The sequence below is a fragment of the Medicago sativa genome, chromosome 5 (assembly GCF_051527215.1).
Source record: "Medicago sativa cultivar Bolivia chromosome 5, Bolivia_mono, whole genome shotgun sequence".
Lineage (NCBI taxonomy): Eukaryota > Viridiplantae > Streptophyta > Magnoliopsida > Fabales > Fabaceae > Medicago > Medicago sativa.
The window spans coordinates 80,587,916-80,604,848 of record NC_140753.1 but is presented as its reverse complement, the minus strand read 5'-3'; the positions used below and the strand labels follow the sequence as shown (position 1 = coordinate 80,604,848).

Here is a 16,933-nt window from a genome sequence, read left to right as displayed (position 1 = left end):
ATAACATTAGCTATTAAAAATTCACAAACAATAACTATTGATTTACAAACAAAGTCCAACAAATTAACTATCGAGTTTCAAATTATATTAAAATTCGGTTCACTTTGGACCCTACTTAACATCTTCCAAGGTTAAGGAATGAAAAAACTGTAGTGTTGTCATGAAACTCCACTTGTTGTCGAAGTTTGATTTGGTGCATATTTTTGTAGGGCAGAGATCATATTTTACGGAGAAATGATATTTTGATAACCATTTTTTGACAACTTTTAGACAAATTTCTCTCTCATACTCACATGATATTGTTATTCTCTCTCTTCCTTTTTCTCTCTCCATTGTTTTTGACCAATAAGAAGTGAGAAAAACAAGGTTGTCAACAAAGTTGTCATCAAATGGATGTCAAAATATCATTACTCTATTTTACGACTCCACTACCATAAATTTGGATATAAAGACACCACATATTTGTTCACAAGTACAGCTCATAATGTAAAATGCAGGGATTTTGATTTTTTTTCCTTTTCGAAAAGCTAGAAATTTGGATCTCTAAAATTAGTAAAGTGAGAAACTCAAAAATTGTTATTATAACAATTTTACACTCTAAATGAGTTACTCACTTAGAAAAAGATGGATCCAAAATACAAAATGCATGCATTTGACATGCGGGTGTAACTTTGAACCCATAATTTTCCAATTCTCAGTGTGTCTTCACTACCCTCTTTAAAAAAATGCACATGATTATAACTTCGGACATAGTTATTTTTATTTATTAGAAAGATGAATTTGATGCCAAAAAAAAAAAACTATTGGGATATAAAATTCTTCATTGTGACTTTAACACAATTCATGTGCACCTACAGAATCGAAATACGCTTCTCAGTTCAGCCAATACATAATATCTTGTGTGTGAAACTTTACATGCGAAAAATCAGAAATTGAATAATCAAAATCCTTCTACTTCAACTATAAACAGGATATGCCCCTATATGAAAACACAGATAAATAACAGACCAACTCAAAATAGCTGCAAGAATTAGTTTACACAGACACAGACACAAATTTTGCAGTCATACAACACATAAATGTCACACTTGATGCGTACTCGTGCAGGAGCATCCACAATCCCCAGTTTTCTCCATGCGATGACATCCTCCAACAGGATTAAAAACAATCATTGGTAAAGATTTATGCTTTATTTTGCTCTTTCTGGCTTTGCTGCATACAACCTGCCAAAATGACATTTCAGACTCAGAAAACAGCACAGGCCATGTTAACATCCGAAGAGTAACACATAGACAAGGGCTCATGCATGTTACGAAAAACTCCCAGCATATAAATAAGCAATCATGCAAGTTAACGTTGTAGAATTACTGCTTACATTGAGTTATCATTCAACAACCAGAAACTGGTTCTCTAACTTCCATGTCAACCAGAAAGAACATTTATGATTGGAAGGTCTTTTATTTCCTAAAATGAGCTTCAATTGGGGCTCCACTCCCCGTCTCCCACCCCAAGTTAAAACACGCGTCTTTTCTAAATAAATACTTCTACCATATATAAACTGCAAGGAGTTCTTTGCCACTAAACTAAGCTCGATACGCCTCCAAATGTATGCCAGTATTCTGCCAACTACTCTATTTTATCCAAAATCATCACAAATAATTTCTGTCATCAGGAAATGAGTCCCATATTAAGTAGGACATCCGTATCAGACTCAAAATGTCATGAACCAATAACTGAGCTTCACGAAATCATCTCTGGTTATTAGGTTCATGAATCACTTCTTAAAAATTCAAAAGTAAATACAGCAGGGAAAATTATATTATACTGCACAAAGGTCTATTTTTTTCCAAAGCCAGAGAAGTACCTGCATATAATGAGCACAATTAAACGCTAATGAGCACTTGATGCGTCCCTCATGCTCAAATTCAGACTGTTGCGCATAGTCCTCCTACCAATCCCAACATTGCCTTTTTGCATCATGGCAACAAATTCACCATAATCAATCCTTCCATCCTAAAACAAAAAACATAACCAAAACCATGAAGCATAATTGCATAAGGGGCAAAGGAACTCAAAATATAAACATACTTGTCAAATCATTAGAATTCAGGCATTTGATATTTATAGTTAATTAAGGTGTGATATTGTTTTGCTCAATTAATTATTTTTCACTAGTATAATGTCTTTGATCATAAAACATCTAATAGATTGATCAAGCATAGGTCCTAACTGCATAGTGCATACTATTCATACTTCATATTGTAAACATCTATCGTCCCTAGGTGGTAGGAACCTGAAGAAATAGCACTTTGAAGGGAAAAAACAGCTAAAAATCCCTTATTCACTTCTCATACCAAGAAATCACTCTTAAATGGAAATTCATGCAAGAAGCCAAGAACAGATAATGGAACTCTACAACAACAACAACCAATCCTTATCCCACTAAGTGGGGAGATAATGGAACTCTAGGGAAACAAAAAAAACAATATGTAGAGACACTGCAAGCATGTCAAGGGGCTTGCTACCTCCCTTCCAGTGGAGGATCCAGGAATTTTAAGTAGTGGAGGAGGCAATATTTATCAAAAAAAAAAAAAAGTAGGGGACGCAATACTGATAAATATGTAGCATCAATTGTATATATTTATATAACATTTCATTTTAAGAAGCATAAATATACATATCATTGGGATAACTCCCTTTTCGTCACCAAAAAGAAAACATAAACATATCATAAATTGTTCTCTTCATAGGATTTTTCATTTTCAAGAAACATTCAGTGTTTTTCACATTTTCAACATTATAAAAAATCTCTCTCAATAAAAGTAACTATATGATCATTCAACCACTTATCTCTCATGAACTCACATCCAATTCTTGACGATATTCATAGTAGAGAAAACTCTTTTAGTGGTTGTATTTTCCATTGGTAGCATCAAAGATGACTCTAGAAGTAAATGTAGCAGATATGCATGTTTTCTAACTCTTTTATGGTTGTTTTTTTACAGACTAGTTGTGGGATAGTTGTTTTCAGACTTTCTTTATATAAATAAATACATGATATTATTTTGATAAAGAAATAACACAATATGTATATATAGTGTTCAGTAAAAGTTATTGAAAATATATTCTCTCAAAGTACATCTATCACTACTTCCTTCACAAACCTCACTCGCAGTTTTCCTACCTTTCCTCTTTTCTCTTTTAATTTTTTTCTCAACTGGCCAAATCTGTTTCTTGCCCCTAACTGCCACATGTGCATGTTGAGGAAAATTCCATCACAGACTACTCTCAACAACCTCTAATTCCCACCACTGATAATACTTCCTTGATATAGGTGGTTGCTTAACATTCACACCTAGTTAAAAATCTAAAGTACGGTGAATTTGATGCGCAAGTTCGTATCAGTGATTTAGGAACGAAAACTGATAATAGTATACTCTTCACACTTACTTTTTAATGCATTCTCTATTCTTGAGTAATTATATATATATATATATATATATATATATATATATATATATATATATATATATATATATATATATATATATATATAATGGAATCCGCATGAAACTCACTCAATAATAGAAAGTGTGTATGAAAGAGTATGTTGCTAGAATTCCATTTTCATTACTCGTTAGAACTATTAATCGTCATGAAATCATTACGATGATCATTAGTATAACTACATATTTATTTGAAGTGTCGGCTGTTTCTGCTTCTTATACACAGCCATGTGTAATAACACACTACCGTGTAGCCGACCCTGTTCAGCACCAATCCTCACATTTTCTTAGATCTCCAAGGGATTACTATTAAAGCATAACATTATAAAATCTCATGAAATTTTCCTAATTCACATCTCAATTCGAGGTTTGTCATTCTTGCAGTAATTAATATAACAAACTTGTACTGCAGCACAGTTTTTTGGAGGGAGGAGGGTACCATATGTCAAAAGTTAATTTAATTAGCATATCTATGAAGATAAAGTTATATTTGCAAGGTCAGTCAATAATAACAGCTGAGTGATTTTGGCAATAATAATAGCAATCATCAGAACTATTTATCGCCATGAAATTTTACACGTTTTTGACTATCACAACATACCCCCATTACAACATACTCAAACAATTAATTTATCCTGGTTGCTTTGAGTATAAACCAAATATTTTAAGAAACTAAATAATTTTTATGATGAATATTAACTACTATAATTTATCTTGAATACTGCACATTCATTTCAAAAAGATAAATACAAGCTTCCCTTGGTATGCAAAAAAGTTTCAAATACAGTTATTTTAATTGCTACAGAAACAAATTAGATATGATATTTTTTATTAATCCGTAGTTAAAAGGATTTAAGCTTCTTGCTGTACTGAGATGTTAGATAACAAATTCTTATAAGCTAAAAGCTTTAAAAATGAAACTCCAGTTTTTGTAGGATAAAATAAAACCAAATTAGTATTGCTTACAGAACACAAGCATACTGTCTCCACAAAATTTTCGAGTTAGATTCAAAGTTAAAACCATTGCAAGGTTCATAAAGTAGAGAAAATGTGAAACTAAAAGCTCAGTCTTTCCAGGAGGACAGACACACACAAACACACACATACACCCTCTGGTCATATAAGCAAAATTTCACTTTTTAGATTCATTCATTAAATGATGTATGTGGTCTAGACCACATACATCATTTAATGAATGAATCTAAAAAGTGAAATTTTGCTTATAATAGTGACCGGAAGGCGTACACACACACACAGACACACACACACACACACACAAATATATATATATATATATATATATATATATATATATATATATATATATAAACTGTAAGGTCTTTTAACAGCCTACTGGGGTTTCCTATGTCAATGCATGGCACAAGTGTAAATGACTTACGTTATCTTGATCAACTTCCTTGATAATATCTTCAAGAAAAACATCAGTCATGTTATGTTCTGTACAAGCTTGTTGAAGTTCATCAACTGTAATATAACCACTTCCGTCCTTGTCAAAATATTGGAATGCTGCAACAAGATGTTCCTCACGCTCCAGTTTGTTGAGATGAACGGTTGCAGCAATGAACTCCCCGTAATCTATAGTTCCACTGTTGTCCACATCAGCCTGAAACAGCTCAAACATTTCAGCTGAATGGAAAACAATCAGAATTTATTTAACATGAATATAAGTTACGGTTCAGAAAGAAAAGTTGAGTCTATGTAAAGGATGACCGATTAGTCCCTGTTTTTCTATATCACATTTAGACATGGTTCACCAATGCCCAATGTCAACTCCACTATCAAAATGACAGATTACCAGCCAATGCAGAACTAATCAATTCAAGCAAAGTATAGCCTAGCATATCTCCATAGGGTATTAAAGGAAGAGAAGCATTTATAAGAGATTGATGCAGAAGAATCCAGGTTTAAGAGTCCTCTATGGACACTTGTCAAAATTGAACAGACTCAAGTAAAAGAAGATGGCGTAGAAACACATTTGGCTCTTCATCACTCAAATTTCTGCTATGGTGAAGATCCCAATTCTCTCCAACTTGAACGAAAGCCAAGTGTTTTCAACAGTAAATCTTAAAAATCACGGTACAAATATCCATATACCACTCCCGTGTCTCAACTACGGATATTCTTTTACTAGCATAATAATTAAACAACGGAGAATAAAAGATATTAAATACCACTATGAACAAAAAAACTCTCCCTATGTCCGAATATAAAATAAAATGAAGAAAATAAGACATTCAAGATAAGTATAATAGACTAAGTCAAACATTATGTGCTATCTACCTATCTCAAAACCATATCATTTATTGTATTCACCAAGCATAACTACTTGTGTCTATATCAGGAAACACATCCGATCATTTTCTGCATTAAGCTTTTAAACTTTACCAAATATATCCACTCTCCTACGATGCAAGGCATCAAAAGAGAAAAATTAATATGGGATTCTTAACAATATCAATAACATTCAAAATGTTGATATGTTATCATCAGTGGTTATCAAACACACCCTTTATAAGTGCGCCCAGTTAGACTAGCTAAACCTGACATGCACAACATCATGAGCATAAACTGATGGCTTAACACTCATACAAGACTTGGGCCTTGAACAGAAAACCATCCTAATTTTATAAAAACCTGACTAAGATATGATCCGTGAGGGGTAACCTTGGCGCAACTGGTAAAGTTGTTGTCATGTGACTGTAAGGACACAGGTTCAAGTCCTGGAAACAGCCTCTTGTGTAAAAACAGGGTAAGGCTGCGTACAATACACCAGATGGTGGGATCCCTTCCCGGACCCTGCGTATGCGGGAGCTTCAGTGCACCGGGTTGCCCTGACTAAGATATGACCTGCTGAATTATGTACTCGATGTGTAATGAAGATTGCCGAAAATCATGCAGCATAGTGTGTGACAAAGAATACAATAGAAACTCACAGAGAAAATATATAACAATAAAAATATAATTTCTAGAAAGAATGGGAGTACAAACACCAAATACAGAAAAATATATTTTAACAGAACTAAGTCACTAACATCTTACCGCTTCCATAAGGTCGCGTATTTCTGTATCCTTAAGGGTAGACCCATATCTTCTTAGACCAGCTTTGAGTTCATCAAAAGTGATTGCACCACTATTATCAGTATCCATAGTCTGGAACATTTCTCTCAAACCAGCAATTTCTTCCTCGGAAAGACTTTCAGCAATTACCTAAGAAAACACCATAACAAGCAACCATGACAAACAATTATAGCTAAAGTTACTCTATTTCAATCATACAAAAAACAATGGCCGTTCATATATTATGAATATGGAAAAAATTTTAATACAATTGAAAGTATACAATAAGGTAAGTTAGTTTGGCAATCAAGAAGTGCATGATATTATATTGCCACAGGCAACAACGGCAGTTCATATATCATGTATAAAAAAGCATTATCTTTTTCATAACAATATATGATCCGCACTCATCCACAAATTAATATTCATGCATTCATTAGCTTTATTTACCCGTAAAGCCATCTTCTTTAGCTTATTCATTGCAGAAAACTGTTTGAGACGAGAAAGAACAGCAGGGTCCAATGATCTGTCAGGGGCAACTCCATTTTCACATATCCATGGATGACCTGAACAAGCACAAAAGTAATGTCTTTTATTGTATTCATATAGGGATTGTCCTTGTTTATATAGCAAGCGTAGTAGAGAAAAGGACAAGCATACATAAAACTTCATGAGCGGTTAACCGATCTGAAGGCCGAGAACACAGCATCTTTCTAATAAGATCTTTTCCGCTATCAGATATTAGAGGCCATGGCTCTGAGTCAAAATCGATATGTCCCTTCAACACTGCATCGAATATACCCTGCTGGGTCTCTGAGCTCCAAAACAGACAAAACGTTCAGTAATGGCACAGATGTTTGGACAAAATATCAAAAGAGTGTTTGCATGAAGGGACATATACCTGCCCAAAACGGCGGCACACCACTGAGCAATATATAAAGTATGACACCCGCCGTCCACACATCTGCTTCAGGCCCATAATGCTTGAGGAGAACCTCAGGAGCAACATAGTATGGGCTGCCAACTACATCGGTGAAAACTTGACCTAAGGCAGAGAGGATTCAATGAAGATATAAATAAACAGTAGTTAGTATGGAATGATATTTTGTACTTAAAAAATCAATCATTAGTAAGAATCTGGTACATTTGGAAGCATTGAATTGAAAAAGATTACAATATTTATTAGGACATACAATACAAATACAATTGTGGTAATAAAATAAAACATTAACAATACCTGGTTTGAAGAAAACAGAGAGGCCAAAGTCAATAGCTTTAAGAGAGAAATCGTCATCTTTGTTAACCAACAAAAAGTTTTCAGGCTTGAGATCTCTATGCATAACCCCAAGGGAATGACAGGCCTCGACAACACCAACAATAATTCTGGTCAACTCAGCAGCCTTCCTCTCGGTATAATGACCTCTCTGGATGATACGATCGAAGAGCTCACCGCCAGAACAAAGCTCCATGACAATATGGACATAGAGTGCATCCTCATAGGCACCCTTGATGGTGACAATGTTCTTGTGACCAGCAAGATGATGCATAATCTGAATTTCCCTGCGAACATCCTCAACGTCTTCCTTGGAAATGAGCTTCCTCTTGGAGATGGATTTGCAAGCATATTCAATGGAGGTGGAATTATCGATGGCTAAGAAAGTGGTGCCAAATTGACCTTGACCAAGCTTGCGGCCAAGAGTGTAGAGATCACGAATGTTGGGAGTCTTATGACCTAAGACATAATAAGTCTGATTATCAGGGCCGCGGCGCATGGCGTCGTTCTTAAAGTTGAAGGAAGGTGGTGGTGGGGGATTGAGTGGTTTGTTGTTGTCAGAGTCAGAGATGGTTGTTGTTCGCTTGGAAGAATTATGGTCAACAACAGGAGGAGGCTGCTGCTGGGTATAGCCTTCTTGAATATATTTACCTTTTAAAGATCCACGACATGTATTGCCCATCAATCTCTCATCGATCATAAGATCAGATCAGATCAGATCAGATTTCTCTTTCTATTTCTAAATCAAAACAAACATTCATTTCAATTTCAATTTCAATTTCAAACATAATTCATTAATTTAATTAATTAATCAACAATAATACGTACATACATACCAGAAACAGAAGAAGAAGAAGAAGGATTGTGTGAATTGTGTTCTTCTCCGGTACCTCCGACTCCGCAAACTTAGCAACTAGCTGAGGGGAAGGAACAAAACAAAATATTATTATTATTATTATTATTATTAATATTGGGTTGGGATATACTTTATTAATTAATTAATATTTTGGTATTGGTTAATTAATATGGTTCCTACCGAGAAACATCGGAACCAAGTCAGTGCTGACCAGCTAGCTACGCACACCACTTCTGTCTCTCTCTCTTTTCGTCAACCCTTCCCTTTCATTTCATCTTCTATTTTTAGTAGGTGACATTTAACATACACAAACAACTCTTTTTGTGTATCATACCAAAATGGTTTTTTCACCATTGATATATTCATATTTTATTCAATGGCTAGGATCAAAGAAGGGTTACCTCTTTAGTAGGTTATGTGATACAATGTGTGTATTTGCAACATCACCCCCAAGTTTTTAGTAGGGTTACACAAGTTTTTTTAGGACCATTGGATCAACTAAAGAACATGTTTTTATCATAATGTGTCGGTATCAAATCTAACGCCCATCTTCTCTCCACACCAATGCTAATTTCACATTCAACATAAATCCAGGAACATATATGATTGTTCATGTAGTTCATCATTATTTTCATCTTCATCAAATTAATTACAGATCTAAAAAATTATAATCCCCCAATATCTTCATCTTCTACTCTTTCCATCTTCATCTTCTACGTATAGAAATATGGGTTTTATTAATTTCTAATAAACTCCTCCAATTTTTTTTTTTTGTTCTTATTCAAACAACGCATACGATAACTGCAAAAACATAAATCACCCATTTCATATTGAATCTTTTTTCTTCCTAATATGTAAATAAATTTAGATAATTTAACAAAAGATCTATTTGAGAAGTCAGATCTACATAACACTTTTTTTGTTTTTTTTGTTTTTCGTTGAAGGCACTGTTCATCGTCATCTTCATCAATAGATGGGTTGCCCCCAACCCATTTTTTACTCGATTCACTCTTCTTTTCCCACCTCACCGAACTACAAATCCACGATTTTCTCACTCTTCTTTGCCGGAGCAGAATTTCTGCCTCTGCCTTTCCCTCTCCTCGTCGCAAGATTAAAAATGTTAAACTTTTGAAGAAGGGCTGTGTTGGGAAGAAGGTCGCAGAGAGATTTGGGTGAAGGTTTTGAGAAATCTTTTCTCTGCTGGGTGAAGGTTACTAGTTAAAACACCAACAATCGAATGATACTTTGTTTAATAAGTGGTGTGTTTTTAATAATGTTTTTCTTCTTTTTCTGGATATTACTATTTTTTGAATGTAATTGAAGTTAAACTGGTTTAATTTTAAAGAACATGATGAAGATGGAAATGGGTTGTAGTCTTATGGTGGGTGAAGAGGTTGAAGACAAGTGAAAAAGATATAGTGTGGAGAGACTATAATAAGGATCAATGTTCCTTCCAATCTAATGGTTAAAAAAAATCTTTCCTTAACTTGTGCATGCTACACAAATTTGTGTAGTGTGTATACTAAATGCCACCCATTTCATCTTCTATTTTTAGTAGGTGACATTTAACATACACAAACAACTCTTTTTGTGTATCATACCAAAATGGTTTTTTCACCATTGATATATTCATATTTTATTCAATGGCTAGGATCAAAGAAGGGTTACCTCTTTAGTAGGTTATGTGATACAATGTGTGTATTTGCAACATCACCCCCAAATAATATGTAATTATATTTACGGCTTTTTGAATATGAATTAAAAACTTGATGAATTGTTACTCATTTGATGGCAAAATTTAGTCCAAATAAATTTCGATATCTTGCAATTTTATTAATTAATAAATTTTATGTATACACAACCTAATAAATTAAATTAAAAAAGTAAATTTTATTGACTAAAAACTTAATATGTGATTCAAAATGGGAACATGGTATTTGTGTTTAAAAATAAATAACCCTGTTTTAAATTGGAAAATGATCAAAATTGCAAACTTTGTATATTTAAATAGGAAGAATAAATGGTTATAAATTTATTTATTCTTTTGGAGAGAAAATGTTATCATTGTATTGAAAGTTTATTTTCTTTATTTCTTTTTTTACAAATCTACGTTTTCATTTATAGTTTCTTTAGTTTTTACCTTTTATAAATAATTTTATCAAATCTTGACGCAAAATTAAATAAAATAAATTTTAAGCATTGACCCCCTCAGAAAAAAATCTGGGCATTGTGTTTTACTTTTTTTACCTCTTTTTTTTTTTGGAGGTCTACCTTTTATAAAATTTTATTCTTGACATTATTTGGGGTAATCGTTTAGCCATGAATTTGGGCATTAACTTACCATCTTTCATTTCATTTTTTTTACTTCATCCATTGAAATTTACGCATTAATTCTGAGCATTATTCTCTCAAAAAATTCTGGGCATTATTTTGCACATAAATTTGCCTTCAATACTACTGCATTTTACTATATTTTTGTAAAAAAGAAAAAGAAAAATATCAACAATGAAGATGAGCTGGGGAAATGAGCTTAACAGTATCCTTTAATTGTTTGATCCGAAAATAAAAATACAACATAAATTGAAATTCACAACATACTGGCTACAACAGAAATTCTTTCCAAAATAAAAAAAAATATCCTACAACAGAAATTGCTGATGAAAGATGTGTTTCATTAGATCTAATCAACTATGTCTTTGCCAGTGTAAAACAGCTTGTTCGGATTCATGCCGGTACCCAACAATGGTACTCAATCCGATAAGAAAGTGTTTTGGAGAAGAAAATGTTTGTGTGTTGGTACTAGTGGAAGGTGAGAGTATATGAAGTGAAATTAACCAAGTAAAGACATGAGAAGCTTCCTTTCTTATTGACTAGGTTTCTGAATATGGACAGTTTGTGAGAATAACTTGTACCGGAGATTCCAATCGTCAGATAACGAATTCATACCTTACTGTGGGTTAGATTAGGGGATATTGAACGGTTAATATTGTGAAATTCAAAACCGTTGGTCGGTTGAATCCTTTTTAGTCGAATGAGAAACCTCTTTTCATGTTGACTAGGTTTCATAATGGACAGTTTGTGAGATTAACTTATACCGGAGATTCCAATCGTCGGATAACGACTTCCTACCTTATTGTAGGTTAGATTAGGGGATATTGAACGTCGAGATCCTGAAATTCAAAACCGTTGGTCGGTTGAATCCTTTTTAGTCGAATGAGAAGCCTCCTTTTTTATTGACTAGGTTTCTGAATGGACAGTTTGTGAGATTAACTTATACCGGAGACTCCAATCGCCGGATAACGAATTCCTAACTTATTGTAGGTTAGATTAGGGGATATTGAACGTCGAGATCCTGAAATTCAAAACCGTTGGTCGGTTGAATCCTTTTTAGTCGAATGAGATTTGCTCCATTTATGCAGCTGTCCATTTAACCGGTTCTCTTCACGGATGGATGACACGTGGCAACTAAAACTCCGATGGCTAGGATTAAAAAGCATCAATTTATGAAAGTCACACTGAAACACACCGTAACAACTACCGTTCCTCTGCTCTCGCATCAGTTCTGGCTTTATGTTCTATCATCTTCTACAATCCCATTTCCTAATTAGAAACAACATCACACAAATGGTAAACATCACATGATGTTAGAAATTCAACCATATCATAACTTTTGTTAATAAAATTTAGATTGTATTCATAGCTTCAAATCCCCTTTTCCAATTGGAAATAAAATTAACCCATCGCTATTAGCAGTGGCAATTTCGTTAATAATGATGATGGACAAGAACAATATGAATAGAAAGAAGAACCCTGCCACTAATTTGAAGATATTCTGACGGAACAAAACGGAGAAGGAATAGGTTTACAGAGAAGAGAGAAGAGAATCATAGGTGGAGAGAAGAGGAATAGTTGGATATGGTTGGGGTCAGCGATGGAGAATAGAGAAGAGGAGGAGTTTCTGTGATTGAGGGTCAGGGATGGAAGTGATTCTCTATGGCTTTCATCAATTGATGTGTTTAATCCTAGCCATCGGATTTTTAGTTGCCACGTGTCATCCATCTGTGAAGAGAACCTGGTAAATGGACAGCTGCATAAATGGAGCAGATCTGGACTCATTTTTATGGAAGCTTATAATGACAATTTGATTTAAAAACTAGTATGGACGCCCGTGTCAAGTACTAGCTATAATTTCATATACATGAGTGAGAGAATATTATGATATATCGAGGGTCAGTTAAATTCAAAAATTAGATAAAACAGTAGAGGTTAAATAACAAATAAGTGGAAGAAAAAAAAAAGTCATGTGCTTAAGCCTTAAAACCTTGGATGAAAATGTGGTATCATTTTCACTTATGTGGTTGTTCTTTTTTCCAATATGTTGATCCACACCAGTGTTGGCTCACCCATAAGATCGAACGGTTGTGTCATATTCTGGTTCAACATTGTGGGGGAGCAGTTCTTGGTGATGGATCACGAATACGGAGATTGAGACACTTAATGAAGAGATGTTAATTTGGGATCTTGATTGACTGCAGTCGCTTAAAGCGTGCAATCACTGCAGTCAGATAAGCCTGCTCCGCTGGATTGATCCAATGGGAAGAAAAACATCCACACACCTCGAATAGGGTCTGAAGCTTCAATACATGCACGCACGCCTAGGAGCTTTAGTTACCACTAGTATATTTATCCATTCATTTCTTGATTTGAGTTTATGTCCAATTTTATTTACTTTTTGATATCCATTCCATTTTAAAAGTACAAACCGTTGAAACTAAATTAAAAATTAACTTGAAATCAAATTTCAAAAAACAGATGTATAAAAATATACTTGTCAAAATATATAGGTGTAATGAACTCTAAAAAAATGAATTACTCAAAATAACATGAGTTTGATTCCGCATCTCAAACATTTAGTCATCGTGAGAAATGAAAACAATTGATTACATCTATTGGTTTATACAAGAAAAAATACGCTAAAAATAAACTGCCGATAAGCAATTATATATTATATTGATGAAGAAAATATCATTACTATACCAATTATAACATCTTATATAAATTTTTAGAATATTATATAGGATATTATCATCTGATATTGGCCATCAATAAACGAAAAATGATAGATTGACACCCTTTTTTATGTACCACTCATGTACACCTCTTGTGGAAGGGGTATTTTAGTTATTTCACATCACATCATCACCTCTTTTTGGATGAGTTTCACTATTTTTACCACACGTCACAATTGTATCTGGATGTCAAAGTGTGTATGTCACCTAAGGTGGTCCATGTATAAGAGCTCTTAATAAACATGAGTTAAATTACTGGAAAAATTAATTAATTTTTTTTGTCTTACATCAAGACAAGATACACTACTTCAAGTTTACACGGTTTATGATTCATACACATTATGTGTAGAGAAGTGAGGAATCCGGGGTCCGAACCGCAACCTCTACACACAAAAAAATATAAATTATAAAAAATATATAATTTTTTTTGAAGGAAAAAATTTATAATTTTTTATCTACCAAAAAAAAATGTATAATTTTTTTTTTGAGAAAGAAGGTTTATAAAATTTATAATTGTCGTTTGTTTATTTTTGAAAACTTAATTTCAAATTGGTTTTTAATTTAGTTTCAACGTTTTTTTTTTATTTTGCAGAAAATTTAGTTTCAACTTTTCATACTTTTTTAAAGTGAAATAGAAATGTAATATAAAATCGATATAAAATCGGGCTTAAACTCAAACCTGTAAATGAATAAATACTAAAGTTGCATGTGCGTGCATGTATTGAATCTTCCGACAATTCGAGGTGTGTGGATCCTTTTCATCCCATTGGATCAATCCAGCGGAGCAAGCTTATCTGACTGCAGTGATTGCACGCTTCAAGCAACTGCAGTCAATCAAGATCCGTTAATTTGTCTAGTGTGAATAAAAATTTCACATTATATGCAAGAGTGTTGAACAACATATAAGCGAGGTCGAGACACCCCATTTTTTCTTCTTAAAAGATGAATTTCTAGACACTTGGCCACTTGACAAAAAAAACGTGATCATAAAGAAGAAGGATGTACAAGTAACTTTTCATTGTCACAAACACTTTGAGGGGTGTCACAAAGTCAAAAATAACAATTATTAAAGAATAATTTTATAACAGGGTTACTTATTCTTTATGAAGATGTTAGCGGGATAAAATAATAATAATAATAATAATAAAGGGAACTAATATATATTTCAACATTTTATGGTTATTTGTGTGAATTAAAAAGTGTGAATGTATAATTCATAATCCGTTTTGCTTGCATTCTATCATAAAATTCTATTGCAACCATAACACAGTGGTTACTTAGAAAACTTCAAATTTCAATCTTTGTTAATCGTTGAGTTATGGTTATTTGTTTGAATTAAACAACGTGGATGTATAATTCTTAACCCTTTTTGTTTGCATTTTATCATGAAATTTTATAGCAACCATAACACAACGGTTACCTAGAACACTTCAAATTTCAATCTTTGTTAGCCATTGTGTTATGGTTATTTGTGTGAATGTATAATTCTTAACCCTTTTTGCTTGCATTCTTTCATGAAATTCTATAGCAAACCTTGTGCTTATCTTTTTTTTTTGAAGAAGCAACCTTGTGCTTATCTTAATTATCAATCAAATCTATTCCTAGGGTACAAGCAGACCAACACATTATCACATTCTTTTGGATGAAATTGGCTTTTCTCCAGATGATTTACAGGAGCTTGTGCACTCTCTGTCTTATGTGTAAGCGTACATTTGGATTGTATTGCTTTTTTTTTTTTCGAAACAGATTGCATTGCTTTTATGTCTCTGTCATTCTAATATTCAATGACACCTATTGAAGTAAATTATGTAGAGTATCTTATAAAAACATTTGTTGTATGACAACACCTATCAGCGGAGCACCACTGCCGTTTCTGTCGGTAAGTTCTATTGAAGTTAAGGGACCAAAAAGATAGTTGAGCCTACGTATTTATAATTGAATAATAGGATCTAATTAGTAAAAAACTTTTATGCAGTTGCTCCAATCTGCTACGCACACTTGGCTGCTGCTCAAGTTGCACAGTTCATGAAGTTTGAGGATATTTCTGAAACTTCTTCTAGCCAATGTGGTAACAACGCATGATAGGCCAAACCGCAAGTGCACGGTCTATCGAAGTAATAGTAGTAAGAGAGAGTATCGTTCCGCTAGGGAGTTATGAATTCAATTAACTTTAATAACGATTAGATGAGAGTTTTGAGAATAAAGTTTGGATTTTTATTTATAAGAAAATAACAATAATAAAATAAAAGAGTCTTGGGATTATTGGTTCATCCTAACAACGAATCCTTCACAATCAAGCCTTAAACTTATAATTCTACGTTATTCTTAATTTCTAAAGACAAGTTTCTCTTTAGCATATCAAAGCTTCTCTCGAAGTTAGTGAGTGTATTCCTCCAACAACCACACATATTCTCATGGGTGATTGCCTTTGGAACCCTTGAAGATCGAAACTTTATATGTCTCAAGGTTTGCTAGACTATTCTCATGTTTCGCAAACCTTGTATGAATTCACTTGTTCGAATATCAAAGCTCCGCGTTCGCTTTATGAATTGATATTTGAGATGATGAATTAACCATTATCAAACCCTCCGCGTTCGCTTCCACAGTTTGATAATAGTTAATTCATGTTAAAGCGGTGAATTTAGATTAGGAATTAAGGTAACATATAATTAGGGTTTAAGGCTTGGATTGATTCGGATTATGTCATTAGAATTATCCAACAATCCCAAGACAAAGAAGTCTACTCACTAACGTTCATTGTAGACATAGAGAAGAAGGAGAAGAAGAAGAATATAAAATAACAATTAAAGTAAAAGTGAACTTTTATTATAAGAACAAAAGATCAATGTTTATGATGGAGAGCTACTCTATTTATAGCTTTACAATTGACTTAAAATCTAAGCAACTATAAGGGCTATTCGGTAAAACTACAACATGGTAACTTGGGCCTAAAGCAAAAGCAGCAAAAGTCATCCATTGAAGGTGAGAAAAACACAAGAAGGGGGGTTGAATTGTGTTTTGAAAAATTCTTCGTTTCTCCTAAAAACTGAACACACTGATCAGAAGCTAGGTGAGACAGCTTCTGAAGTGATAATCAGAATCTAAATGCAGCGGAATAAAACAGAGAGAGAGAGAAGAAGAACGACACAAA

The 16,933-nt window shown here is 33.5% G+C and overlaps 1 protein-coding gene across 7 annotated transcripts; it reads right to left on the bottom strand.

The window, feature by feature from the left end:
- Positions 1–803: 803 nt before the first annotated feature.
- Positions 804–8,794, bottom strand: LOC146925597 (calcium-dependent protein kinase 26). 7 transcript variants are annotated; one of them, XR_015010631.1, is made up of 10 exons: positions 8,694–8,772; positions 7,822–8,596; positions 7,486–7,629; positions 7,245–7,397; positions 7,035–7,150; positions 6,567–6,734; positions 4,906–5,130; positions 1,865–2,013; positions 1,376–1,662; positions 804–1,223 (listed from the first exon to the last, which is right to left on the bottom strand). XR_015010631.1 is itself a non-coding variant. In XM_085710480.1 (9 exons), exons 2-8 carry the CDS (start codon positions 8,555–8,557, stop codon positions 1,891–1,893), a joined length of 1,665 nt encoding a protein of 554 aa, XP_085566606.1. In that variant the 5' UTR covers positions 8,558–8,596; positions 8,686–8,794; the 3' UTR covers positions 804–1,223; positions 1,865–1,890. The 7 variants fall into 7 exon arrangements, 3 of the variants coding, with proteins under 3 accessions (XP_085566606.1, XP_085566605.1, XP_085566607.1); XR_015010632.1 differs by having other exon boundaries at positions 1,376–1,631; XR_015010633.1 differs by lacking the exon at positions 8,694–8,772 and having other exon boundaries at positions 7,822–8,598.
- Positions 8,795–16,933: the final 8,139 nt, after the last annotated feature.

Excerpts from the sequence above, each read along its gene's own strand:
- LOC146925597 (XM_085710480.1), bottom strand. The coding sequence starts at position 8,557 with ATGATCGATGAGAGATTGATGGGCAATACATGTCGTGGATCTTTAAAA. Across the intron at positions 6,735-7,034 it reads TAAAGAAGATGGCTTTACGG|GTAATTGCTGAAAGTCTTTC; the intron begins GTAAATAAAGCT and ends GTGTTTTCTTAG. Across the intron at positions 2,014-4,905 it reads AGGAAGTTGATCAAGATAAC|GATGGAAGGATTGATTATGG; the intron begins GTAAGTCATTTA and ends TTTTTGTTTTAG.